At 44.5% G+C, this 26,996-nt stretch overlaps 3 protein-coding genes across 3 annotated transcripts in view; 2 read left to right on the top strand and 1 right to left on the bottom strand.

The window, feature by feature from the left end:
- Positions 1 to 3,899: 3,899 nt before the first annotated feature.
- On the top strand, positions 3,900 to 8,498 carry T265_02566 (hypothetical protein; the record flags this gene model as incomplete). Its single annotated transcript, XM_009166845.1, has 1 exon — positions 3,900 to 8,498. The coding sequence occupies one exon, from the start codon at positions 3,900 to 3,902 to the stop codon at positions 8,496 to 8,498; it is 4,599 nt and encodes a 1,532-aa protein (XP_009165109.1).
- Positions 8,499 to 10,284: 1,786 nt separating this feature from the next.
- Positions 10,285 to 26,996, top strand: part of T265_02564 (hypothetical protein) — a gene marked incomplete at both ends in the record, with an annotated part of 47,128 nt that continues 30,416 nt past the window's right edge. Inside the window, 2 exons of the mRNA XM_009166843.1 lie at positions 10,285 to 10,347; positions 22,640 to 22,672. Of these exons, the coding sequence (XP_009165107.1) occupies positions 10,285 to 10,347; positions 22,640 to 22,672 (96 nt within the window). The remainder of the gene's footprint in view (positions 10,348 to 22,639; positions 22,673 to 26,996) is intronic.
- The window catches only part of T265_02565 (hypothetical protein), a gene marked incomplete at both ends in the record, with an annotated part of 41,579 nt that continues 29,356 nt past the window's right edge, over positions 14,774 to 26,996 (bottom strand). The window contains 10 exons of the mRNA XM_009166844.1: positions 14,774 to 15,021; positions 16,302 to 16,384; positions 17,505 to 17,596; positions 18,390 to 18,794; positions 20,477 to 20,761; positions 22,714 to 22,962; positions 23,094 to 23,172; positions 24,072 to 24,183; positions 24,353 to 24,437; positions 25,804 to 25,987. Of these exons, the coding sequence (XP_009165108.1) occupies positions 14,972 to 15,021; positions 16,302 to 16,384; positions 17,505 to 17,596; positions 18,390 to 18,794; positions 20,477 to 20,761; positions 22,714 to 22,962; positions 23,094 to 23,172; positions 24,072 to 24,183; positions 24,353 to 24,437; positions 25,804 to 25,987 (1,624 nt within the window). The remainder of the gene's footprint in view (positions 15,022 to 16,301; positions 16,385 to 17,504; positions 17,597 to 18,389; positions 18,795 to 20,476; positions 20,762 to 22,713; positions 22,963 to 23,093; positions 23,173 to 24,071; positions 24,184 to 24,352; positions 24,438 to 25,803; positions 25,988 to 26,996) is intronic.

The following is a 26,996-nucleotide window of genomic DNA, read 5'->3' as shown; positions in this document are numbered from 1 at the left end:
AAATCATCGGTGAACGAAACTGTGGCAGCTACAACCACTGTACGACGAGTACGCGGTTATTACAACTGACAACGATGATGATGGGCTTGCTGAACTCAAGTAAAATAGGACTTTACTATCAGATAGCCTTCAGTGTTTTTCACTCTCCGAAACACTACCCATCAACTGTTAAAGTTACAGTAAGTAAGATCTAACATGAACTAAGAATAGCCCCTTCACTGGTGCATTGAACCGAGCATGCGGCATAAACGATTGCCTCCTGGGAATGGTCACAAACTTTTCCTGTAACTATGACACAACCGGGGCTTGCTTTACTTTCTTTCTTACTGTCCGACCGTTTACCCGAAATCCCAAATAATGACTTACTCTTTCCTATTCTGGCTTACTTTGATGGAGAGGAATGAGAGACTGGGTAAGTACAGTTTGGAGGCGACAGCTTTGATGCGTGAGTGCTAGTTGATTGATGAAATAAATTTGCTCAGTGTTGCGGCGAAAAACGCCATTTTACCCCCAAACGATGGTTCACTTTTTCTCCCATTGCTGAACAATCACAGTAGCTGGGATGTGAATGGAACTTCATGCAATGAACATGCTAAACCCGGGACCCGTCCCTCCCACTGTATAGAAATCTCTGCGTTACATTTGAAGCAATTTTCTCGAGTGCTGCGATTGCCTTCAGCCGGGGCGGGAGGGTGGGTGGGTCTGCAGTGTTACTGGGATATTTCGACGACCGCGTTAGAGCGAGGGGATTTTGTTGAGGACCGTCTCAGTATTTATATTTACCAATGGTATCCTCCATATTTTCTGACTCGATTACGAAGTAACTATCAGCCATGAATACTTGAAAGTTCTTTCATAAGTAACATTCCTCTAGGCATGGGCAATCCTACGGACCTCAACAGGGCAATAGAAACAGCAGTTTTGCGGGATGAGTTGATTCGTTGTCTGTCGCATTGTGTGCAAGGCGGAATAAAATGAAACAGTTTGCAAGACTGGTTACAGCGTCTATATGAAAATAAAAAAATAACTTGACCAGTCAACAAAACTAAGTAGTCTCGGGTTAGATCTCTAGTCCTTCTGAGCGTACAATACAAGCTTAGTGGAATTGAGCACTATTGCTTCAAGTAATTTCAGTCTATCTGATCTATCTATAACCTTGTCTGAAGGACAAAGCTCCAAACGGGACGGAGTTGCGATTGGTCAACAGCGTTTAGCAGGTGAACCAGAAGATGAGCTGGTGACCCGTCCTGATAAGGCATACGCGTCTGTGTGTTGCGCAAGTCCATACGGTCGAGGCTGCATCGTGGAGATTCGGCCTTGCGACGTGCTGCGTCTCAGTCTCATGCCTGCTTCAATAGTTGCTCTGAATGCCGTTCTGTCGACTGCCAGGTTCTTTCATTACCTAAAATTTAAGTAACGTTTTTTCAACTTAAATAATGAGGGCTGTCTCAGTAACGGAATTTCTGGTGTCTTCGATTTCGAATTTGTTCTTCCTTTGACCGTTACAAGTTGTTTTGGGATGAGGGTTTCGGATATTCATTTCAGGCTGTCTAACCAGCGCAGCTGATTTCATCTCAGACTGCATTTAATTTCAGCAACGTTTGTCTTTAGAAGGACTTCAGCGTTCGGGACTGTCATTCCAGTTGTTCCGAAAAAAATTTGCACAAACAGTGCAAATGGAATCGGTCAAGAACGGGAACGCGCCGTCTCTATGGCGTCCAGGTCTCACTGCTGCACAGCAGTGAAGACAGCGCAACATTCCGATACACTGCAGTCTTGGTGCCTATGCACAGTTGGCGATTGCTCCAGACGCGTCCCTCAAGATGAGCAAATAGCATGCTGGTTTTTTCAAATCCGTGCGTTTATTTCATTGTCAAGCTTCAGGTTTGTTGACAGCGTGTTGTGAAGATAGCGGAAATCACTGCAGGCCGCTATATCACAACCATTTAGCAGTACATGTGGTGCTTTGAATTGAATCATCGGTGCATGCTGATGTAAAACAAGCGCTTTAGAATTATTTAAGTTACAGCGAAATGCCGCTGAAGCGAGCGCCATAGCCAGCCTCTGCAACTCTGCTTCAGAATAGGAGAACATGGCGGAGTCGTCCATAGAATGGAGCATAGTAAGGTTGAACCTGCGCAGCAATGTTTTGGCCACGTGAGGCTTCCAACTGAACAAGTAAGCATTCATCCAGTGTTGAATTCGCAGTGGCGAACGCCTCCGCTTAAGTGGCATTAAACAAGGACTGTACGGATCTTGGGTAAAAACACAACCCTGCTTCACTCTGGCATCGAGTAACAGGTCGTTGGAGCTAGTTTTGCAGGCGCTCACCCGAGCTTTCATCACAGGGTGAAAGGCCTCGATTAGGTTGACCAGTACAGGGTGAAGGCCTCGATTAGGTTGACCAGTTTCATATGACTTTACAGCGCTTGTCTGTTGAATGAGTTGAGGGTTTTGGTAAAATCCAAAAATGGTTCCCGGGGCGTTTGGTTCTATACACAACATTTTTCTTGTCTTGCAGAAAAGAGTAAGTCAATTCTGTGTGGACAACTTCGAAATCCACACTGCTGCTCGGGGACTTTATCCCTTGACTGCCACCGGCTAGCGGTTGGTTAGGGTTGGAGCCATAATCTTGCCTAATTTGCATCTGAGACTGGTTCTGCCGTAATTGCTCGTTTTCTTTCGAATTCCTTTCCCTTCATCCAGAGGAATTTTCGTAGTATCCTTGAAATCTCGTGGAACGTCCTGCAGCTCCGTAATTCTGCATACCAGGTGAAATTCGTTCTTCAGTGTCGGTCCTACCAGCTCGAGCAGTTCTGCGTATGAACTGTCCAATCTTGTTGCTTTCCTAATTTGCAATTGCTTCATGGCCCTCAACAGTTTCTGCGACTGTAGGCAAATAAGTCCAGTGGACCTTCACTGCGTATTGGGGGAAGTGGACTACATAGCTCAAATCAGCATCTGGCCGGTTGATTGGTGTTTCCATGATGCCGACGTTTCTTCCGACTCGTTAGGTTTCTCACCAGTCTGTTTCTCTCCTATCAGCTGAAGTCATTCGAACTTTGGTGTATAGATTTATTTCCGTTTGTTGATGAATTCGTTGTAACAACGGCAATGCGAAGGTACAAAGATAATTTGAGGCGGTAGAGTGAATGGTACCTCTCTGTCACACAAGTGAAACGGTTCCTATCGGCCTCGTTCATATATTACGCATAACCTTCTCATACATTATATGGTTTTAGAGATAGTAATGTATTTTGTCTCTTTGGGAGCATCCTACTAATTTCACCTGGTCATATCTTTGTTCTAACAGAAACAACTTTCGATGGGGCCAAGAAGCAGACTATCGTTATAGACAGCTTTCTGACAGTTTGAACTATGGGAACTGTGCGTTGTAACAACGCCCCTTCCAGTGGTGCATTCTACCCAGCTTTTAGCTGAGCCCAACGGACCAGCCAACAGGACCGGTTAGCCACCAAATGCACATTTGGTCGTATAGCATGAAGTGACGTATTTGTGGTCACATGACAGTGGAGTGATTCATATCACTACACAGAGTTGTTTCGGCCAATGTGACTTAAAACAAGACGTAATTGGATGGACGGTCAATCGTCGCCTATAGATAGTGGTTTGGACTCGTCGTGTGAGACCTCACGTGCTTCACCATGGTTTCCAACGCGAAAGACCGGAGGAGTCACCCTCACACGTAATTCGCTAGTCAAATCAGCGCTACAAGTCACGTGGCGGCATAAGCGGGGTCTTTTTAAATAATCAATACTTTGCAGCAGCGGGCATGAACTAACAATCTAGGCCTAACCGATTAGGGCGAGCATGTTCCACAAAACCGGTATTTCCTACAGACTGCTCACGCCTTAGTTTGTTAGTTCACCCTATCTCAAATGGAACGTCATCAAGGTAAAACAGTCAGCGGTGGCTCGATGATCGAAAAAGATCCCAAACGAGAGTGCACTTACACCGTAACTTCCCAAGGAAAGTTGTCAAGCCAGAAGCATGCAGATCGTCGTTGCATCAGTTCACTGCAAGGGCAACCAAATCGTGCTTTTTTATTACGCACGTTAGCTTGTCGAAACTTACATCATGACACGCACGTCGATAAAACTTATGTTTCGTCCAGACCTGGTCGAATGCCACCAACAATCTATACTACTAGTCCTTATGGTCACACTGGACGGCCGGAGGCATTTGAGGCCAATCTACGTCCGAAATCAAGTGCACGTTCACATACGGAATTAGAACAAAGGCAACAAGCCCCGCCCTTGTGTCCCTCAAAAAGTGCACCTCCAATCGCAACGTCTGATAGCTTGCTACTCCAAATACCGAAGCCACAATATTTGGCTGCTGAACGAACCGAAAAAGAAGCTCAGACTTCGCCCAAAAGCGAATCCGCTCAGAAGGGAAACGCTGGTGTCGAAAATAGTAACAAGGTTACCGTAAATGAGTGTGTGGATGGATATAGAGTGAACAATGAGGAGTCTTCAGATGCCGGCCAATTACGACTGTTTGACAACACCACGTTGAATGAAAAAACCCCAGTTCCATACATTGGTCCTGCGGTCGAGGACGACAAAGCCTTCACAGGAACTTTCTCCTCGTACGTTCGCCACTCGAAAGACTCAGACAATGATAGAAATAAACTGGAATTAAGTCCCAAAACTATAGCATTGTCTAGGGATGCACATGGCGACAGAATTCCTTCAAGGGCGTGCGTAAGATGGGCTAATGAACAAAAAACTGCCAGTGGGAAATGTGAAAAGGTTCTTCCAAAAGTATATGACTCTTCTGGTTTTCGCGGTGATCGCCGCGAAGTGAATTCCGGATTGTATCGTTATAGAGGAGATGTGGATACTTATAATAGGGATCCTCTGCGGAAAATTCTGAAGCAGCACGATTTTCGAGGAAGTAATGAGGTACGCTGTAGATCCACGAAAACTAGACAAAGTGGTCTTATTCAGAGAATCATTCGGTGTATAACGGGTGAAACAACTAGGGAAAGGAATCCAGTTGAAGTTTCACAATCTTCTACTGAGCCCATTTCACAGAAAGAATGGCCGCCGGGATCGCTCAGTCAGACCACAGACACGGATTGCGATTCCAACCAAAACAAAACGGACGAAACAGATAACACTGTTAGAGATACACTAGAAACTTTCAGTCGGGTTCGTGTACCCGCCGACAACAAAAGAGATCACAATGTAATACGGGCTCGGTTTTACTCTAACCAAAAACAAATTAATGCAATCAAAACACGTCTGGTTACTTTGAGCAGACAGCAACTAACTGGTGCCAAAAATGCGAAAGAAGAATTCTGTCAAATTCACGAGTCGCTGACAGCACTAGCCAAAAAAATCGAGTTAATGTCAACCACACTGGCTGAGCAAAACACAATGGTGCAAGAATTGAACAAGGTTGTCCAAGATCTTCCCAGTAAAATCACTCCAATTACTCGACATCCAAGTTCTATCACACGACCGCAGTTTGGTGCGAGAAAGCCATCTAGTGATCAGCATTTGGGTGTCCGTACGAAAAATTATTCAGGAATACAGGTTCGAAGTAGGTCCGTTGCACGCTGCGACCAGATTAATGCTACTTCCTCGGGTGAGAGACAAGAGAAGCATCCGAATTTCATGAGAAGGTCATCTTCGACAAATCTACCCACACCAGGTAAAGTTTTTAGGCTGGCAGAAGAACCCGATGCGTCTAGGAGAGCGTGTTCGGTAGCAAAACACGAAGATGATATGCTGATTTTCGATGCTGCCCCACGACAGTCGTCAGATGTCTCCAGCCCAACAAATGAGGATCTACCTAGACCGGTGTCTCAGATCGGCAGACAGAGCAGTACATCGAAACTACTGAAAAAAATAAAGTCACCCAGAAAATTCACCCCTAATGAGCAAGATGTTAACCAAAAAGCCCAACCCAGCAAACCAATTAGTGAAGTAGAAGAATCTGTGTTTGATATTAATCCCACCGACTTAGTCAGCTCGAGTCCATCGAGTCGATGTTCTTCACCACCCACCTTGCCCACCATGATTGAAGGTCCGAATTCCAAAAGTATCAATGAACCACCACAGGGACTGCAGCGGTATTATCGTATTGCTTATGTCGACTCAGAAAGCGCAACACAATCCAGAGTGGGACATAAATTAGCAGCTACTGCGCCAACCGGCTCAAGGTCCACCGAATTCGGTACTGGCGGTATCAAATCACCAGATGCACCGAAAGCTACGGAAATCTTGATTCCTAGAAATTTCGTGAACCCAAACCACGCCAAAGAGACTATTTCAAATTTGTCAAAGGAGCAGCCAGTTAAAGAAAGACTGACAGTGAATCCCGGATCGCGACTTAACTACAGCGGAAGGTCTGTTTGCAGGAAGTCACATAACGGAAATGCAAGCGGAGATGCGTATTCTTTGAGGAAGAAAAAGTCGTTAAACCAAGTGCCAACGAATTCGCATAACGGAACACCACACACCGTTGTTGGCGGCTCAGGAGACGCGAGTATGGAGAACACAAGATACCAGCATCGTTCGAACCGGACAACAACACGTAAGTTATCTCCCGTATTGAATAATAGTACTATCACAGCTAATTCAAAGCGAGTCTGGAGAAGTGATTCAACTGCCAGGCCTAACTGCTCCAATAAAAATATCTGCTCCAGCATTTCGGAGCAGTCGAACCTACCCGAAACTCAAATTCAGTGGACGCAGTTCGGAACACAACAAATTTATCCATCAGCCAATAGTTCAGGGCATTTCGGTCTTCGCTGTTCCAGTTATGAAAACCACAATGTAGGCTTTTCAAAGAAATCACCGGCGGATGCGGCTGGTAAAACAGTTCATCGATGGCCATCTCGTATTGGGGATTCAAATAACAATTGTGCCGAATCAAGTGATTTAGGACCAACTTACTTGGCTGATGGGACATCTTCAAAGTGTACAAATAATTCCCAGAAAAACGATCGACAAAGGCTCGATATTGAGAGACGTAAACAAGCAGATACATTCCACTTCCTCATGGCTCCACTTCCGGACCACTGTAAAGCGGCGCAGCTTTCGGCAGGTCAAATAAAACCCACGGTTTATGCGCTCCCGGAGCCAGATAATGTACCTACAACAAGTTACACGACACAAAAACTCCAAGCCGGGCGCGATGCGAGACGAACTGAGGCTGAGAAAAAATGGTGTGAGGAATTAAAAAAATTGGGCGTTAGAAAGTCTGAGCAGGAAAGAGAAGCACCGGCAGGAGAAATCCCATCCAACTTTGGGGACCAAAAGTTTCAAGAGCTAGACGAAAGATCTGACACCAAAGACCCAGACGGCGCAAAAGAGGAGACATGTAAAGTAGCGACGATGTCCGTGGATTATAAAGAGCGACGAAGGGAAAGACTAGAATCCAAGGTTCAAGAAGATCTGAAAGCAATACTAGCCATGACGGAACATGCGGTGGCGGAGAGAAGAACCTGGTCATCTAAATACGGACTCCAGGAGGCTAAACGAGACGAAAAAAGAGTAGAATCTTCGTCAAAAATAGAAGCTACGGCTTCTCAAGAAGTCAGTACCAGTGACCAACCACCATCTCTCTCGATATCGACCGCCGGAACTGTCACTCCAAACGGCGAAGATAAGGCGATTGAAGTGGATGCATACAGCTTTATGCCTAGTTCAAAACTCGAGGAGAAGACTACTAAACAGGCGATTCCATCGGTTTCTGTAAACATTAAGGAAAACAGTAGTGAGGATACTGTACCACCTTTCACCTATCCATTTGTACAGCCCTGCAATACGGAACCATATCCGTTTTCTCACTATATTCCACTTTCCCATACCATTTCGATGTCTTCCAAAGCATCACGTGATCCTCACCACCATTGTGTACCTTTCGCGTGTGCACCAAGATGCTGCTGCTTTAACCAGATCAATCCGGTTTTTTATTCGCCTAACCAGCCTTGTTGTTGTGATAGAATTAAGGTCCAACACACATGTGAAAAATGTGGCGCACGGTCTTTGTCGAGACGACAGCGATCACCTTACTCGTCTTCCTCTTCAAGTGAAAACAGCGAATCAAATGACAGTTCGTGTTCATCCTCAGAAACCTCTTCAGTGAGCTCTTCAAGTTCAACCAGTTCCTCGTCATACTCGGGATCCGCTACGCCTAAATTGAGACGACCTTGTGCCTCTTATTTACCTCATCCAACATGTGCGAGAGAAGATTCAATCACGATGTATCAGACTGCACAGAATTCTCATCACACTTCAACACACCACGTAGGGTCTGCACTTTCCAATCCGGTAACAGTGTATGGAGAGCACGGTCGTATTTGTACCCACGGGTCCTATGAACAGTTAGTTTTTGCCCATCCAGTCACACAAGGTGTCAGTATAAACCAGGAGTGCAGCCAAAAGAATGCTTGGACAACGCACGGTCGAACAACGTTATTCAGACGATGCAACGCCAGTACGAGGTACCCCACAAGGTAAGACAGTGTGATAGACTTCCACTTGTCAACATCTCACTGCAATACAAGTGTGTAATGGAAAAATCTGGCCTGTATTGCAATAAAATCGGTGTTCCGGGAAGAACATCGACAGACAAAGCGTGTTCGTCTCCCAAATGAAACATTAAAACACGATAGAATATTTCTTAACTCCACCCAAAAGGATGGTTATGAATGGACAGTTTTGGTGCGCTTACGAAGTGTGCAGAGTCTCACGTTAGAATTAATCCAGCCATAGTTGGCAGCAGCAACGTTTCGTTACCGCTCATCATCGTCCTTTAAAACGCTTTCTCCTTTGACAGAACGGTTTGAAAAAGAAAAGACATCAGATCGTCGACATAGACACCGTTGTTTCCCATTTACTTCTGGTTTTGATGGACTGGTAGGAGACAAGATCGTTAAGGCGGGGATCGTTGTCGATTCTTTGACAACATTTGGGCTACCAATAATCTCAATAAGAAGTAGATACAAGCGGTCCTGTGCAAGAAAGGAAGATAGTACTTTTGCTTGGATCTTACGTGGATGCCATAGTCAGGAGAGCTGAAGTTATCGTTGGCAGTGGCGATAACAATGTGAAGGTGTCCATGGATTTAAACGGCCGCATTGATTTCTCGTCAAAATGGACTGTCAGTCATGCATATAATTTTTAACACCCCAAATTCGGAAGGAGATGGTGCCAAATCGCTGGGTATCGTCGGTGGATTCTATTTTACGATGCATAATGTAATGGAGCCACGAATTGGCTCGTTCACTAGGAGCGAATGACACTGTTCCCACTCGGTCACTAAAGGTTGCCCGAGGTGAACCAACCGTTAGAAAGTAGGAAGTTGGGATTGGTGTAACCGGACACAGGACAAATAATCACGGATAAAGGTGTGAACCAATAGGTAAAACGTTTTCATCAAATCACCAAACGGATTAGTCGTTCTGATGGAAATATGCGCGAAATGCTAATGATCATTCTCAGAACGACGAGGCTTCCAGGGTCATCAACTGGCACTTGGACCAGTTGCCATGAGTTACAAGCAAGAAGTGAACATGCCTGACTGAAGTGGGGAGCGAAAATTGGGTGTAAATGTTACTGCTGAATACTTACTAGTTGTGACTCAGTTTTTTATGTCTCATATCCAAGTAGCCTAGCAGCCACTAGTATTACCATTTTAACATTATGATGGGCTATACCGCTATTATGGTATGGAGGATAGCACGAATATCTAGTACCGAATATCCGTCAAGAACGGGATTCTCCAGGCTACTGATCCAGGACTGTTTTCGATGACAAACAGTTTCTCAGCTTCTGGGTTGTGTGTAGTGGTTGTGCAGCAGTGAATCGTCTTTGTCAACACTGACCTTGCCGTCACGCGATGAGGAATATTGGCTACATTTGGTGCGATCGGGGAACCTATGGCTACTCCATTTCTCTGAATGGGAAATGAGTCGAGCCTGAACAAAGCCTGATCCCTGACAGTATTTTGGTTGGTAACTCGTTAGTGAGGGTGGCTAAGGATGCGTCATTTTCCAACAGATCCGACAAAAGTTCACAACTTTCGTGTGCATTGATGACAAAAAAACAGAAAGATATCCATTGTGCGTAACGCGTTTCGTTCAAGTTGGTTAACAAAATCGAATGATCATTCCAGGTCGCTCTGGAGCGGCTGGAAAATTCGAATAAGGAATTTCGATAGTCTGCGAATCCATGAGACAGTACATCCCATGACCGTTCTCATTGAGGTCCTTTCCCTGTGAGTTTCTGGCAGGTTAGAATCTCGATGCTCGGTTGCTATTACGATTTAAGGGCCGAGCAGAACGACCATGATTCCCATTGGTTGATCGTATGTATTGATTCACGCAAGACCCGACATTGTTAAGCGCATCTTTTGAGTTAAGTTTTGCTATGAGTTAATGTGGCCCATCCACGAAATGTTCAAGGAACTTATTTTCATAATCCGTTTTTGTCAAGGAGTGATATTCTGTAAACGTAGCACACGACTTATAATGTTGCTGAAGACTCCTCAATGGCCACAATCGGTTACTACTCATCAGATAGGCGCGGTCTCCGAATTTGCATCAACCGCACGTTAGACAGAATTTAACAAATACTCTAGTTTGTGCATAAATTTGCTTTTGACAAAGAACTCAACTGATTCCAGCTTAACCTCCTGTTTATGAGGGTTCGCTTCAGTTGAACCTCCTGTCAAAACCAAGTGTGTTCCGACGAGAGCACTTATCATCCGACATTCTAATAATCTGCCATTCAAATGCGAATAGGTTTCTTTTTTTGAGACAGCAGCGTAGTGACTGCAATAGATTATTGTGGCTGTACTATGCTGGAAGTCTTGAATCTAGCTCGCCTTACAGCGTCAGGGGTCAAATGGCGGATAACTGGTTTGGTTTCTGGAATAATGGCCTTGGGTATGGTTGACTTTAGCTGGATATTGAGGCTTAGTCCTAGCATTTGAATCTCTGGTTCATCCAAATTCTTTGAGGAAATGTTGACAGTGATATTATCCATGCAACCCGGACTGCTGAATGGCGACTGGATAATGCCTGACATGATGTTCTGAGCCATCCCTTCAACCTCCTGTCTTGGCGTTCACGTGAATTAGCAGGAAAGCCTTTATGTTTGGGGCGTATAGCTCCCGTTACACATATCCAGATTATTACATCAAAGGATTCATTGTGTAGAACAGTCAGGAATGAATACACAAAAAGTGCGAGACTGTTCGCTCTGCGACCCGGGATCGGTAGCTATTGTCAAGCGATTGAATCACAAAAGACCGTGGGATCGCATTAGTCCGAAGGCACCGGATGTTGAACACGCGGTGATCGACTCGGTTGGCTAGTTTCTGCGCCCGAGGAATCAGAATGTTGATTTTTTAGAATGATATTTTTGCATGGTGATTACATGATTTTCTTCACGAAGAGCATTTTTCGGGAAGTACTGCCACTGACAAATAAGATTCGAAATATTCCACTCCTACAAGCGATAGATCCGTTTTCACTAAGCCAGCAGGAAATGAACTGACTCGAAAAGTGAAAAATAGCCGACCCTCTCATAGACAGGACACTTTCCATATCCGTCCTAAACCGTTCAACCGGTTTCGATGAGGTTGACCAGGCTTATTGCGTTATGCTAAATTTCTGTCCAATTAGGAGGGGGCAAACCGCCTAATCACTTTCATCTATGTTTTCGCGTTTTCTACAAATGAATGAGACCATCCACGATTAGCCTCAGCTTTTCACAGATTATCCACGTGCTTAGGCCTCGATTACTAATCAGTAAACCGACAGGACAGCGGATTCGGAAAACTTCACCATTGTCCCAAGTTGTACATTTCTCTGAAACTCCTCATTATGATCTAGAACACTCAGCGTACTCTTAAGACCGGAGTAACCCAGTTTCCATCGCTGCTAATGAGCAACAGCTTGTGTCAGATAATCCGGGAAGCGCTTGGAGTCTATTAAAAAGCTATCGTTTTCTGAAGATTTCTGGAACAACTGGTACTATTTTGAGAGGTGATCGATGTCGACGCAGATGATTGTTGGCCCGTTCGCCGAGCTTGAGTTATCAAGCAAAAGTTTGGTCACAAATTGGAGGGTGGGTGGGCGGGAAGAACCTAGCAGTGCGCACCCTAATCTCCGACCACAGCGAACAGATCAGCGGCCAATGAACGCAATTGGCATATTTCTAGAAGTCGCCCTGTAAATTACGTCAATCCATACAGGAAAACCATTCCTGTTGGGTATCATCAGCAGTGCCCATCTCAGATCTCCAGGATGATTTGAACATGCACCCTCCTAGCCAGCGGTTTGAACACCTAAACATCCAGCAACGTGCGGCTGCCTGGCAATTAGAGTGGACATGCCGTCACTCAACCGTTGGTCATGAGGCTCAAAGCTCACTGGCACATCAAATGACGAATTCTCAGATGGATGGCTAACTCTTGCCTGAATTATTCCTCCTTCTGAGCTATTTATGCTTTGCTATTGCTATACTACATTGCTTTCGGCATAATCTGAGTTCACTTACATGACGGGACATTCGTTCAAAAATTCGCCAAACTCCTCATACTATCAAGAAAAACATTTCCAGACTGCCTACTGGCACACAGCTGTGGTGTCAGTTCACTGGAAGGCAGCAGCTCCATCTGTTTACACACTTTAGCACTCCCGATTTTCTTAATCACCTCTGGGTTTATCGATATGCGCAAACCTCTGAAATCCGACTATCTGACGCCACTGCTATGCATCTTCGTTTTTCCCTACCCCATTAGTCCTTAACAGGCATTAGTGAATTCCTTGCCTTTAACTTCGCACAGTCAAACCTAGTACTGGTATATGCACCATATTTCCGATGGTTATTTAACTCACCGTAATGCACGGAAGTTTTGTTCCGATGTGTATATTTACCGAAGGATTTCCACTGGCGGTCGGTTCCATCGTCGCAATACAGACCACTAGGTAAGCCGTCGTGGTATACTTCTATACAAGGATTTCCTGCATAAGTGAAACTAGCAGTCAGACACATCGGATCCTTCAGTTTTACGGACGGTTGGATGATGTGTAGTGGATACGGGCGACAGGCTTAACTGATTTCTATCCTGAAAATATAAATCTATACCACCTGTACGGGCTAGAAAAATTGTAGCTCCGCAGGGAACAACCATCAGAGTGAACTGATAAGCTATTTACTCTGTTCTACTGGGAGCGTTTTTGTCTGAAAGTGGTCCTTATAACGGATTCTCCACGTATCTCAGTGGAAAGAAAAACGGTCATTACGAGGAAAACTGCTTTGACTTATTGCCTTAGTGCTCAGCACTGAGGTGCTCCATCGTGAGAATACAACAGGGTCTCGTACATTTACTAACACGTGTTTCAGGTTAGGAAGAGTTGGCTAGAACTACTCTGAAAACTAATAATCAGAAAGTCAGTTTGATTCCTATACACATCGAAATGCTGGATTCATGTGTCCCCATAGATGCTTCTCTGGGATAACTAATTTCAAACCGAGTGAAGGGCATAGTACACAAGCTAATCAACTACAGATTGACTGTGCAATCATTCCTGGATTTCCAGCCTAGTTTGATTTGCCTTGAAAGATAAAATGAGGATTTATAACTTTAATACTATTACTATTTGCCACCATAGAGTATCGACAGGAACTCTTATTCACAGTTATCACTCGTCTGAAAAGCGTGGGAGAGCCTGGATGCAAGATGTTAAAATTATTAGCAACACATAGCACTGGGTACCAGTCCTTTCGTTCGAAACTCTCGAATCCAGTTAGTGGATCAATGTGTAAAATATAATGCTTTTTAAGGGAGCGGAAAAGCCTTGGCATTTTGGTTTCATTGCCTTTTAGCAACAAGCAGTTGTTTCCTGAAATCAAGGGAGGCAGATATTAAGTAGTATGGGAGTTTGTGCCTTTCGTGCTACTCCTAGTCCACAGCAAGGAGCAGGTTATTTAGCCTGTCAGTGGAAGAAGTATCACAGATAGATGTCGTCACATGTATTGCGCTTACAAGGACAAAACTGTACCGACACTTCACATAGCTAATCCAATCGGGATATCAAATAGCGTGGTGAAAATGCAGATTGTCTCTTAAAATGGTGTCGTAAAATTTCGCCATCTCAGCCTCGCTATGTCCCATTGGCAGATTAATATTAAATTAGGGCTTTTTTTAAGGAAAGCCAGTCAGTTGAATGTGTTCCGCGAAAACTACACTCGTTTGAATCTCACATATATGGGAAGAAATTCATTGTTGTGTACTCTTAATTCCTTAGGTGACCAGATGTGTCCCTCACTAGCTGTTGATCTGTTCACCAGGTGCGGGGACCGGCTCACTAACGCCTCTTCACAAATCGACAGAGCATCGTTAGTGCACGCGTTTTCAAGCCATTAACAAGCTCGACGAACAAATCAACCGAGCTTTTATTGACCTTATATGTAGTGTCACAACTGATATAAGCACTAGGACTACCGAAATTCCGACACTATCAATGTGGATCCCTTCGAACGTTTCCGTTTCAGAAGAAGGATTAACGTGGAACACTGATATATGGTCTGTCGAGAACCAAGTGTGCCCAATGGCTTTCCCTTAGTTTTCATCTACAACCTATAAAGGAGGAGGACCCATTCACTGAGAGATAAGACCCTCCTTCCGGATATCTGTTTGGTGGCTTACAACAAACGACGCATGGGCTCTAGGAAGTGATGCAAGTCATTTTCACGACAGAGAGAAGACGGGAAGCGAAAGAGGACAATATTCTAAAAAATTCAACCTGAATCACATTGGATTAGGAAGTACGTAAAAGCGTTATTTCAAAAAATAGCCGGCACTACTTGGCTTGAAAGAACCTGGTGAATAATGACGGCGCAAAAGTACGGCTGCGCGCAGTTGAGGGGATGGGCAAGAAATGCACGTTGAAGGAAAGCTTTTTCTGCGCAAGCTAAATTCAGCTGAAGAAGTAGGTAGAGTTTCGGACTTCGTTCAGATCAAATTTACCTGACAAAGGGGGGGGGGGAGGACAAATCATGGTCAACAGAGCTCACGTCTATTGAAAATAGAACTTAGATTGAAATAGCATAGAAACGGCAAAAAATGGACTTAGGGCGCGAGACAAGTGCGAGTCATCTTCAAGCGGATTAAAAAAGTTTTCTAAATATATATGAAAGTATTATTGTGGGGATGCACTAGGAGTATTGCCCCATGTGTAACCCTCGATCCGCCATGTCGGTTTTTCTCGAAACAGTGCATCAATCCAATGTTGGTCGTATTGCCCAATTTTCAAGTAAAAAACAACCACAACATCGGAGGCAAAGGTGAGTACGTGTAGGCAAATACTTTTACCGTAAACTCGACGCACATGAATGCGCGCACTTGTCTTTCGTCTGTCAGCACACCACTCAGATGTTGAATATCTCCCAATCCGTGAAAAAACATCGTTATTATATAGTTTGGTGATAAAAATGCTTGATTCAAACTGACAAGGAAGATTCAACCAGTCGGTTTCTAGTCACAGGATAAACAGAAACCGGAGAACAAGGGGTGGGTCGGTTTACAGCTTATTAGTATAGAACAGACCAACGTGACAGGTCCTTAGAACGGCAATCTCACTATCGTTTTCGAATAAAGAAGGTGCAAGGTCGTTCTTGCACAAGCCTTTAATCGAGGCGGGTCTGCAGTCGGGTCGTAAAAATTTCTCTGTTCTCGAGGTTCACAAGTGAATTCACATGAAGTAGCTGGATTTCTCAATAGCGTACGGCGTGAGAGTATGATCCTGGTCAATTTCTAACCAAATGACCCGCTGGAACATCGTGGAAACCTAACAAACGGAAATACGGTAGGTAATATGGGATACCGCAATTTTCGAGTTCGTTGCAGTGTTGCTGGATTGACATCACTAACTGTTGGTTTGCAACTGACGATGCACCTCGAATTTCGCACACAGGGGTCGGTAAGTGAATGATAACAACCAGGCATACCCTTTCTCAAGAATATTTCCGCCCAAATCGGGTTGATTCTTCTGCGACAGTGAGAAAGCGACGATAAGAGACTGCTTCCTGTAAACGGAGTGTGAAAGTACCAACAAAGGCATCAGAAGCCTAGCAAAAACACCGCTGAGGAGATCCAAACACCTTCAACGCTATCAATGGCTTTCCAATAAACACTGAACGCTAACTGGCAAAAGGAAATACAATCCACTGACCGTGCGCAGTTTATCCTAGGAGTGAAACGTCCGATTCAAGCTGAGCTAACCAAAATATACAGAAAATCGGACTTACCTGGTTTAGGAACCCGTGCGAGAATTTCGTTGAACGCTGAAGCTTTAGCCCGTTTCAGTTCTGAGTTCATTTCTGAGATTTCCCTAGCCATACAGCAGAACAGATAAACCATTATTTAGGAACAGTGATAAACCAACTGTTACAGTGCACTTAGGAGAAAAAGGCATCTGGGTGAACTAATTTCACTGATAACAGTGAACAATCCTGGAAGGAGCCCGCCGGTTTGGAGCACTAAAATCGCTATTAACTTATGGTGCGCGCACACTCAAGGTTCGGCCGGACGGTCGCTCATGGAACAGTCGTTCAGACTTAAACGAGTGTCTGTATAAGGTTGAATGGAATTAGCAGCCTTAGAAAACGTAGTGCACCGCGAGTAGGCACTGTGTGCAGTTTTATTGGGTTCGCTGCTTTGGATCTTCGTGACAAACCCCATAGGATATTTGACCTATGCTGTACGTTCCAAGATATCGGTATTCCCATCTGATTAAGGTACAGTATATAACAAAATTGGCATGCATGGCCTGAATACGGTTCACTTTCTAAGGTTATTGCACATTTGCCACACACACTTGCTTCATTAACCTCCGTGCAGCATTTGACTCATTCAGTAGGGAATGCCCTTGGTCTATTTTGAAAACTGATGGCCTGCCAGATAAGCTGCAGAATCTCACCAGCTATGAAAGTCCGCATCCAGCTATATAGGGAAGAGACCACGGTGTTCGACAAGGCTGCCCACTTTCGCCGATGTTGCTCATTGCCGCGATTGATTAGACTATGTCACATGCTCTAAGTGGCCTCCTTGGAGAAGCAATAAGCCCCACAAAGTGGATCACGGACTTGGTTATAATGATGATTTTGTCGTCCTGTGCAAAGGTCTGACAGAAATGCAATCTAGGGGGGGGTGTAGAGCGATTTTCCCTTGATATGAATGCATGCATTCTGCACGAACCGCACTTTGCACAATTAGGAGGTCGAGGAAAGCAACTAGACAACGACTGGAACTGGCTGAGTTGTAATCTTTCTAGGAGAGCAGTAAATCTACCGATTGCTCTCCAAACTGTGCTGAGACGAAAGTATAGGGATGGAAAAAAGCGGTTTTACGTGGATCGGAAAACTGTTGTGTGTGCATCTGCAGTTCCGTTGCCCGAGAAAGCCAAAAACATCCTGCAATTTAGGAAGAGATACTATAAGAATGGGACTTACTCCTTCGTGTACGCGAATTTGGACCGTAAATAGTCAGCGAAATTCGTCAAAATGGGTTCACTGTGTAGGGCAATAAATTCCTCCCGACAAATCTAAACCGATGCAGAAAAGGAAGTTAGTGATAGCGCGACTGGATCACGACACAACAACAACTGCCAACCATTATTCTAGCCACACGCTGGACACGATTAGCCAGGAAAAACGTTATTCACTACGCGTTTCGCTCTGACTGAATCCTACACGATGTTACTCACACTATTGACCAAACCGTCACCTGACCAACTGTGCCACATTCACCCCAGCTGTGTGTACAGAAAATTTTCACTTGGATCAGAGTGGATGCGTCTGCAAACCTATGACTGAAATAAATGTATTCGGACAGTAAAATCATGGGCGTGCATGAGGGTTATCAAATTCTGTCAACCGGTCCAATATAGTGCTCAGACATGTGAACCATATGGTAGAATCACCGTGTGTGAAAGGTGCATTGAATTAGCAAAAGTCTAATCGATGTTGACATAGTTTCCTTCCACGCTTCAGACTGAGTACACACAATACATTTCACAACTTTAAAATAGGTTCCACACTGCTATGGATTAAGCAAATGTGTTGAGAGAGGTGTGGGAATTAACTACTTTGAAACTAGAAAGTGCACCTGATCCGGTTTGGGATGTTTGTTCGAGAGAGAATTTTAACAATAAGTGTTTTCGTGGCAAGAAAACTGTCAAGCCCAACAAAAGTTCTTCAGTGTTTAAGAAAACGATAGCGAAGTTTTAGCACACCCTCAAATTATCACCAGGTTATAATAAACAAACTAAACTAATAAACAAACTAAACTAAAAAACAAACTAAATAAACAAAGCTTTAACCGCAAGTTCAGCTTACGCGGTTCATCTCATTCACCGTTGCAGCATGTGTCCAAAAGCAATCATGCACCGAGGCGAATGTAATTCCTTCCCGAAAACAATGTAGTGCAGTTAGCATCATGTGACACGAGTCCAGGGAGTGTATGAAATTCGGTGGGAAGGCATTCTGTTGTTTCACAGGGTTCGGCACGGGTAATTCCTTGTAGTTAGCGTAGTTATGCCTTACACGGCTGGCCACCTCCATAGCTGATGCCCCCAGGAGAGTTGGAGATGGTGGACTGAATGGAGACGAAGGTGTGAACTCCGAGAAACGATCCGCTGTCAGTGCACTGGGGAGGGTCATGTAAGGTTGGGTAACTGGAAGACCCAATGGAGTTTCCCAGCTCACACGGCTACCTAAGTGTCGCGAGATATGATGGGCGATCTGTGGTGTTTGAAAAGTAAAAACAGACTAAATAAGAGTGCCTGAAGTTCAAGTTGATATAGTGACAGCGAAATCCATCGGTGCCTGAGTCTTCTTGCATTATAAGAGATAGGGTACTACCGAGATGAGCGCTTCCAAGAAGAGCACAAACTGCTTGCTCTGATTAAACATATTGAATGCGCAAGTATCAAATTCCACTTAAAAAAAGAACGGGTAATTGGACTGGTGGGGCAGTCACTCTTTGGCCGTTAAGCTTTTCAGTCTTTGCATGAATTCCATGGTGTGCCGAGTGACCTGTACAATGCAGTGCTAACTGCTCATTGAAATAGATCGTGTCTCCATGATTTTACGGCGTCATGCGTTTGCTGTGAAGATTGTCATTAGTCATATATCACTGAAATTGCATATGCTCGTCATCTGCCCCTACTCCCGCGATCCCACACAACACGACCGAGTGCGCTATAACTCTCACTTCTGAAGCTGGCCCACGGATTGGTATGGCTCAGATGAAACCGAAACTTTTCCCCTCCATAGCGAAAGAACCGAGCGTTCCAAAAACCAAGGGTTCGCCAGCTGGCTTTATGGCCAAAAACTTAAGCACTAGTCAAAGATAGGTGCGAAACCTTATGAAAAACGAACAGTACATAAACAGTAGGGCCCGAAAGTACTTAGCACAAGAAGGCGTATTTTAACAAATAGGTGTCAATATGCTTTAGTGGTTTTCGAAAAATGTGCCGGCGTTGACTGCAACAAATTGAAATGAAAAATGGCTGTGCAAAGTAAACAAACAGAATATCAAGCATTTATGTGTCCATTTAAAGGTCAGAAGTCCTTCCGCGGTACTTGACGGAGGTACCACCAACTATGGATAGCTACAGAGTATCGCGGTTTTTTCGAATGGACGATTTAACTACTTGCTTGTCCCGTCTGCCCACACTCACCAAAGCTGTACAGACGAGATCTGAAAATGTACGATTATGCGCACTGAGCGTGTGGACCTTGAAGAGGAGTAGGACTTCGGTCGGTTTTGAGATGTAGGCACTAGGATTTTCTGATACACACCACGTGTCATGCAGTAATCTTGCATTTGAGTACGTTATGATATTCCATCCATTGGTTGTTGATCAGATGGCTGTTGATCTGTTCGCCGGGCTTCGCAACTGACTTGTAAACGTTTCGCCACCATACTAGGAGACATCATCAATGTGCAGTTGATGCTGTCTCCTCGTATGGTGACGGGACATTTGCAATTCGATTGCCAAGCTCGGCGAACAGACCAACAGCCACCTGATCAACAACCAATAAGCTCACCCGAGCTACCAATATTTCAACAAAATATCCCATCCACTGTTAGTGACAAGAATGGAAACGACAGACTAGTACTGTGACCAATAAGCGGAATAACCGAAATGGAAGTTAATCTTTTACTGTCCACCGGACCATGCAAGTGTTGGCATACAAACTGGATAAGCAAGAGGAGGAGGTTCCCAGAGGTAACGAAAAAACCAAACAAAAGATTCGAAAGTTGAGTTCTTCAAAATCCGGCCGCTTAGACAGCCAATCGCACCTGAAGGGTACTGTAAGAGAAGTAAACACAAGTGTCTAGATGGAACACGTTACGCACAAGGTTACCGAAAACCTTGGGACAATGCTCTACGGCATCATGCAAAAAAGTTACTAACCTGACCAAACCAGGCTTGTATTTCTGTAGATGAGGTGAAAATAGCCCCAATACTGGCCAAAGTCAAGCGGGCAAGATATGTCCCAGCAGGACCGATCCATTCACGACCAGGAAAGTCCTCCAGGTCACGTAGTTGCCGGCGAATTTGCTCGGATGCACCGTACAGTGTCACTCCATAGACTGTAGTCATGACAGACTGTTTGATAACTTTGCGACGGACAAAGCCCTCGAGGACTTTGGCAACGGGAATTCCAGCGGCAGCATCAGCTTGTCTTTGAGCTTCCACCTAAAGGTAAAATCCGTAATCGTTAACACCGGGACAAGAACCCACATATAAGGAAAATGACGATATATGTTGAACGGCACGGAAAAAGATTCACGTTTTCCAATCTGAGGCTTTTCTGAGATTCGAGGTGACACAGGAAAACTCGCACAAGTTACTCAATGTATGGTATTTGAGAACAAAATAAAACCGGTTCACCACAAGCCTCATCACCATCTGATTCCAGTGATCCGGTTTAAATTTTGCAAAGACCACTATCTGAGTTGAGAGAACGAGGGTAAGGTCTCATGAGTTGATCCTCACTAGAACTAGCCGGAACAAAAGATGCCAGGTGCGACATAAAACAAAACCACATTCTGATTCAAGCTATTTTAGCTTTTTTCATCAACGCCAGGTGTTCACCTGCGAACCTTGAAGTCTTCTTAACCTAGTTCGCACTTTTAAAACATGTGTTCCAAAGTATACGGATGCAAAACACATCCAAATGAGAACTCTCGGGATGAAACTGAAATGAGGATCAATGATACACGTCATATTAGGTTGTTGACGCCATATTGGATCAAGTAATGACTCCCGTATGGGAAGAAGCTATTCGTACGATATCCTCAAAACTCATTTCGGAGGGGCCGGAATATACTCCAGGTAATTTTTTACTCCTTATGCGAACAACCAAACTGACCAGTTTTCCAGCTTTGCAAGGCACCTTTGTTACTGGTGACTTCTTGATTATGTGTATCACTGCAGTTTTGCACGTCTTAATGACCCCCTCAGGATGGTGGTGGGCGCGGAATTATAAGCAAATGCTTACGATTCACGTTGTAGAATAGGAAGTTTGGCCAAATGCGCACTGCAGCACGCGCAGTTGCTGCAAAAAAGAACGAGAAGCTCAATAGGTAGAAACGTGTTGTATACATTGTCCCATATTTTGATGCGAGACTCTTTTTCAGAAGCTAGGGGAATTCCTGGCTGGAAAAGCTCATTTCCGCTCGAGTCTACAGTAGATTGGCTGTTTAACACCTAAATCAAAACCGTTGCAGCTGAGGCATTGCAGGCATCATTTTTACACGAGCGATTTAAACTCTTAACCCTTATGCAGCCTGATGTAGGGTTTAACTGCTCAACATACATTAACTTGGCACGAGATCTGTAGCTACCGTCACCCACATACTTGACTGTTCAGCTCACAGCCGCTCAGTGGATCACGCGCCTTGTCTTTTTTTTTCTCATACAAACACGTCACATTAAGCTGACTCATGGGACATCGATTGTCTGTACCGTCTAGTGAGCTTAGCAACAACTCATGTGCTGACACCCGCGTACACGCAAACGGACCTACATATGGGGAAACCGAACACAGTCAGCTCACACAGACTCGCGCGCGCGCAGGGAGCAATGGGTCAACCAAACATTCGAAGTCCACGGACAATTATGGAATACGGTAGCAGCCAAACTGCGGAGGAAACACGGTCCCGCCGTCCGGACTTTCACCAAGGGACTCTCACATACGATAAGCTCCCTTTTGACTTGCTTTACATTTTATATTGCCTTTATTTTACACATGCTGCGAATCGCTTCTGTAAACTACTGTCAACCACAGCAAAAACTTGTATTAGTGCATACACCTTCTGATCTGTATTATGGTTATCAACACCTGTGCACTAATAGATCCTGGTGGTTCTTTAACGTCTGAAATCATCGCAGTTGACTCTGAAGACTTGGATAAAATACACCCAAAGAACACAGCCAACAATATTTGCGTCCAGTGTCGTATACCAAGCTTATGTTAGTTCTATCTACACAATAACCGTTGGAAAGATTTATGCGGGAATCATTAAGCTACAGCCGCGGAAATTCATTTGATTCTGACTTTCCGTTTAGCAGCTAGCAAGCGTTCGCACCGAACAGCTTCTGTCGGTAAGTGAGGTAGAACAATTAGACGGGACCAAAGTACTCACCACCTCCGCAACATCACTATAGACATCTTGGGGCTGATCTCTAGCAGTCAAATTCACAGATTCCGCACCACGGCAATCGCGACCCAGTGCAGCGTAGTGTTGTAGGCCATTGCAAGAACCATCCTGATGAACCGGGAAGTGTGAAATATAGTTATGAGGCCCGGAAGGATGTTCTATTGCAGCCATTAGCTCTTTGCAACATGCCAGCACTTGCCACGGTTCTTCTTGCTCCTGCCACCAACGCCGACCCTGCGAAGAGATCAGAAAAGATATTCAGCGCGAGTTGAACAGTAAAAAAGCGTTCATCAAATCCAGTGCTCTCGGTGCTAATTCGATAAGTGGTGTTATCAGTAACCTTAAAAACGGAAGGGCGAACTTACGTTGAATGGATTGCGAGCCGAATCCAAAACATCATCCAAGAGTTGTTCTGCAAACTCCAAGCGATCCCTGTTCGAACAGCTGATAGTGTCAAAAAAGTGTGAACGAACTGGTTGACAACAGTACAGATGAATGTGGATAATTATGATAAACAAACAGCTACGAGACAAAAGTTCGTTCAGTCACCATTTAAAACCCAAGCGATCAAAATTGGGATGTCTGAATACATGATGCGGCTCCACGATGTAATTCTTTCATTTTAAGAGCCATCCAGGTCACATTACCTGTCCTGGGATTATTTTGAAGGCGGTTAATTTACACGTAGGAACTTCTCCGATAGCGATTTCATCGTTCTTTGGGGTTAAACTAAGTTGTCATGAGGGATGGAACTTTTCGAGTGCGTGCAACACTATGCGCAGAATCCGAGTCACCTGATCAGTTACCAAAGAACCCAGTGAATATGTTGCATGATGCAAGGACGACTTCACTCGTCATTTTTCAGATTAGATGGTGTATGTGTCGTAGATTAACCGGAAGCAAGAGCATGCTGCAATTGTCACCCGAATGGGATCACGTAACTGATACACACAAGGTAGACAATCGAGAACCGCGTTTGGTGTTGAGGTCAGTATGATTTGAGTAAGCCAGTCAAACAGTCTTCAGGCCAAACACGAGGGCAACGCAACCAGTTACAGGCTGGCAGTAACAAAGCATGGGCAAAAGAGCCATGCGTTTAGCTGAGTGAGCTTTTCAACGTTTATACCCAGTGTGAAAATAGGTCAACGCAAAATCAGTTCCAAACGATCTTGGTTACGGACTTAGTGATTGTACACCGACGGTGAAGCAGTGTGATGTACGGTTTGTATTGCCCTTTGTGATGAGAACGTGTATTCCATAACTTCAAGCACATGACTACACTGTAGTAAGGGCGCACTACGATCACAGCTGAATAAACACCTGAGTATTACTCAAACACTTACCGTTTTTTCAACCCGGTCAGATTCACCAGGTGAATTTTCAGCCAGTCGAGTCCATGTTCACCGAGCGGCAGTCCTTTTGCGAAAACGATCAAGCCTCGAGAAACATCACTTCCTGGAATACAAAGAGTAGCAATGGAGAGGGATATGGATGGGTGGTGTGCAATACAGTGCGCCTACTGATGATGAGAGATCGATCGTTTGACCACTTCGGTAGTTCACGTATCAGAACTAAGAACTCAGAAATATGGTCACATTAGAAAGCACCGAACGAACCAACATACCCATATGATGAAAGTGTGGCGGACAGGGATAAACGCGACCACGAAAGTCCATACTGTGGGGAAACCAGAACACACGTCCACGATACTGTAGCATAACAGAGGCATGTAAATAATGAGCAGCGACGGAAACAAAAAATGCAACAAAAATACACTAACCTTTTCTAGATGGGTTACATAAAGGCCTAAGCCTGAAGTGATCGTCTCTGAGTAAAACGTGGGAAAGTAATATACGAAAAATTGCTTCTATCATTCTGCCAGACATTATAATGCTTTACCTGGAAGACCGTCAAGTTCCAAACCGTGTTTCCATGTCGATATTCGATTTTCTCTTACTTTGAAGAGTTTATGTGGGTGACATTTCAGGAGATTTCAAGTCAGTCACTTAGAGTGGATGGCCCCAATCCTTAGGGGAACTACATCGATTTCGTCAAAAAGATAATCTGTCTACATGAAGCATACTACTTATTAGGTTGCCAAAAATTCGTCGACGGCTCACGAGCGCCTTCACTCCTCTTGTGATTCATGACATAGGCATAGTCCCCGAGTATCCGTCAACCTTGTGTTCTTCTTGAACCCAAATTGGATGCAATACACTAAATGGCACGCAAATTCGGTCTTGACGAGAGAATCAACAGGATCGCCCCTGAATATGATGATTACGATATTCTTTAAACAAATATTCTACAGTTCATTGAAAACAAATGTTAGAGAATGCTTACCTAGAAGTGCAAATAAACAATGCTAGAGACATGACCAGGCTCCGAAATATACACTTTGACCATACGTTATATTGTCACACGGAATCCGAAGGGGTCAGTCACGGACCAAAGGCCTCAAGTGTTGAACTTTGTGAGATCAAACTGTGCGTTTAAATTCAACGTCCGTTCCTCTGAGGAATTATCGGACTATCTCTCGGGATCGAAGATTAGTTAGCTAAACAGTCTGACTCCTCGTTCCAGAAGGGTATGGTAAACAATCTGTAGTTATTATTTGGGCAACGTTTCGCTTTTGACACAAAAGCTTCATCAGGTCAAGTAAACAGGTCACCACGTTGGCCAGGTTTTGAGGCAGACGAGGAATCAATCAGTAAGTCCTCTTCAATTAACCGTTCTTGTCGGCTAGTGTATTTACCAAAAAGATGATGACTACTTTTCATAAAGGATACTACTCACAAGGTTACTGAAAACTCTGACAGCCCACGACCGGTTTCGCCCTTCTTGGGGCTCATGATGACTACTTCTCCTTCTGATAATTTGACTCTCCACTGAGATTTAGTCAATGGCTGGTTAAGAGACAGCCGACTTTCATGAAATACCACAACACATGTAGGGATATGTCAGAAAAACACAGCCAATAGCGAGCAAAACGATGAAAAACTAGCGGATAGTCATTAGGACTTAAGCGACAACCGTCTGGAAAAACCGAACAAAAACCCTTCTCGAACATCATACCTGATTGGCAATGGAAAGACGATACAACTCCGTGGCCCATAATGATCGCATTTCGTCATACTGCTTCTGAGCCTCTTTGGCTTGACGGTCAGCAGCTCGACGCTCCTCATAACTCATCGTACTGAAAGGGTAAATACACGGAGTTGAGGAGGTGATGTGTGGGAAAAATTGAAGCATATAGTTTCTGAATGTTCTTCGCGTGTCCAACAGGAAGCACACGTTCGGAGGAAGCACAAAGAGGCGCGAACACTGCATGATCATAATATGACATACTGAGCAACAGAAAAATAAACGTCTGCATTCACTTCTCTGTATCATTCACCGTTTTAATCCACTGAATGCAAGTGTCACCTAAAATCCTTGACAGAAAGATGCACCACTTTGGGGGAAAATACTGCTTATACCTGTAGACTAGTGTGGATTTAGAAGCGCTCGAAGTGAAAGTGAAAAACCAAGAGAAATATCATGAGAAAATCGTTCAGCTGTAGCACCGATTTCGGAGCCTAACTGCCATGCCACTAGAATGAAGCACGAGGGCTGGGATACTGCTAGGTTACCCAAGCCTAGACAGAGGAAGTCGAGAGGCAGAGGTCGGGTTCGAACTACGGACCTTCCGGTTAGTAAACCACTGAGCCATCTCGCCCCCAAATACCATGAACAGAACCAATCGTTCAATGAACCGTTTGAGGACACCACCAAAGTCCTCGTCTCGGCCAACAGAGAAGTAACATACATTGTCCCATGAAAAGTTTGCTGTTTGAATAAAGTTGTTTGCTTCACCATTGCCTTTCAAGCTGAGATGATAACCCAACTGCGAATCTTCGGAATTACGTCGAGCGAGCTCCAGGTCGACGCAGGAGTGAAGCAGGGTTGTGTTCTTGCACAGCACAGTTCCATCATTTCAAGTGTTGCGCATCAATCCGATATTCGATTTGAAGCGCTTCCTTGCCAAATCATTGCTGCGCCAGTTCAGTGTCTGAAGGCTGCTGCTTGCGGAAGATGGGGCCTTATTTCAGGATTCGGAAGCGGTATTACAGCGGTTGCTATGGCATTTGATAAAGCAGCATCTCGCTTTGGTTCCACTAAAAATATTTCCAACGCATCTGTCTCTTACCATCTTGCGCCTGGGCTCATCGAAAAACAGCAGGTATTCAGCTAAATTGTAAACTGTGCTGTATGAATTCCTGCTACCA

The sequence above is a fragment of the Opisthorchis viverrini genome (genome assembly GCF_000715545.1).
Source record: "Opisthorchis viverrini unplaced genomic scaffold opera_v5_31, whole genome shotgun sequence".
Taxonomy (NCBI): domain Eukaryota; kingdom Metazoa; phylum Platyhelminthes; class Trematoda; order Opisthorchiida; family Opisthorchiidae; genus Opisthorchis; species Opisthorchis viverrini.
The sequence above is the reverse complement of the archived record's forward strand: the minus strand, read 5'-3'. Positions and strand labels throughout refer to the sequence as shown.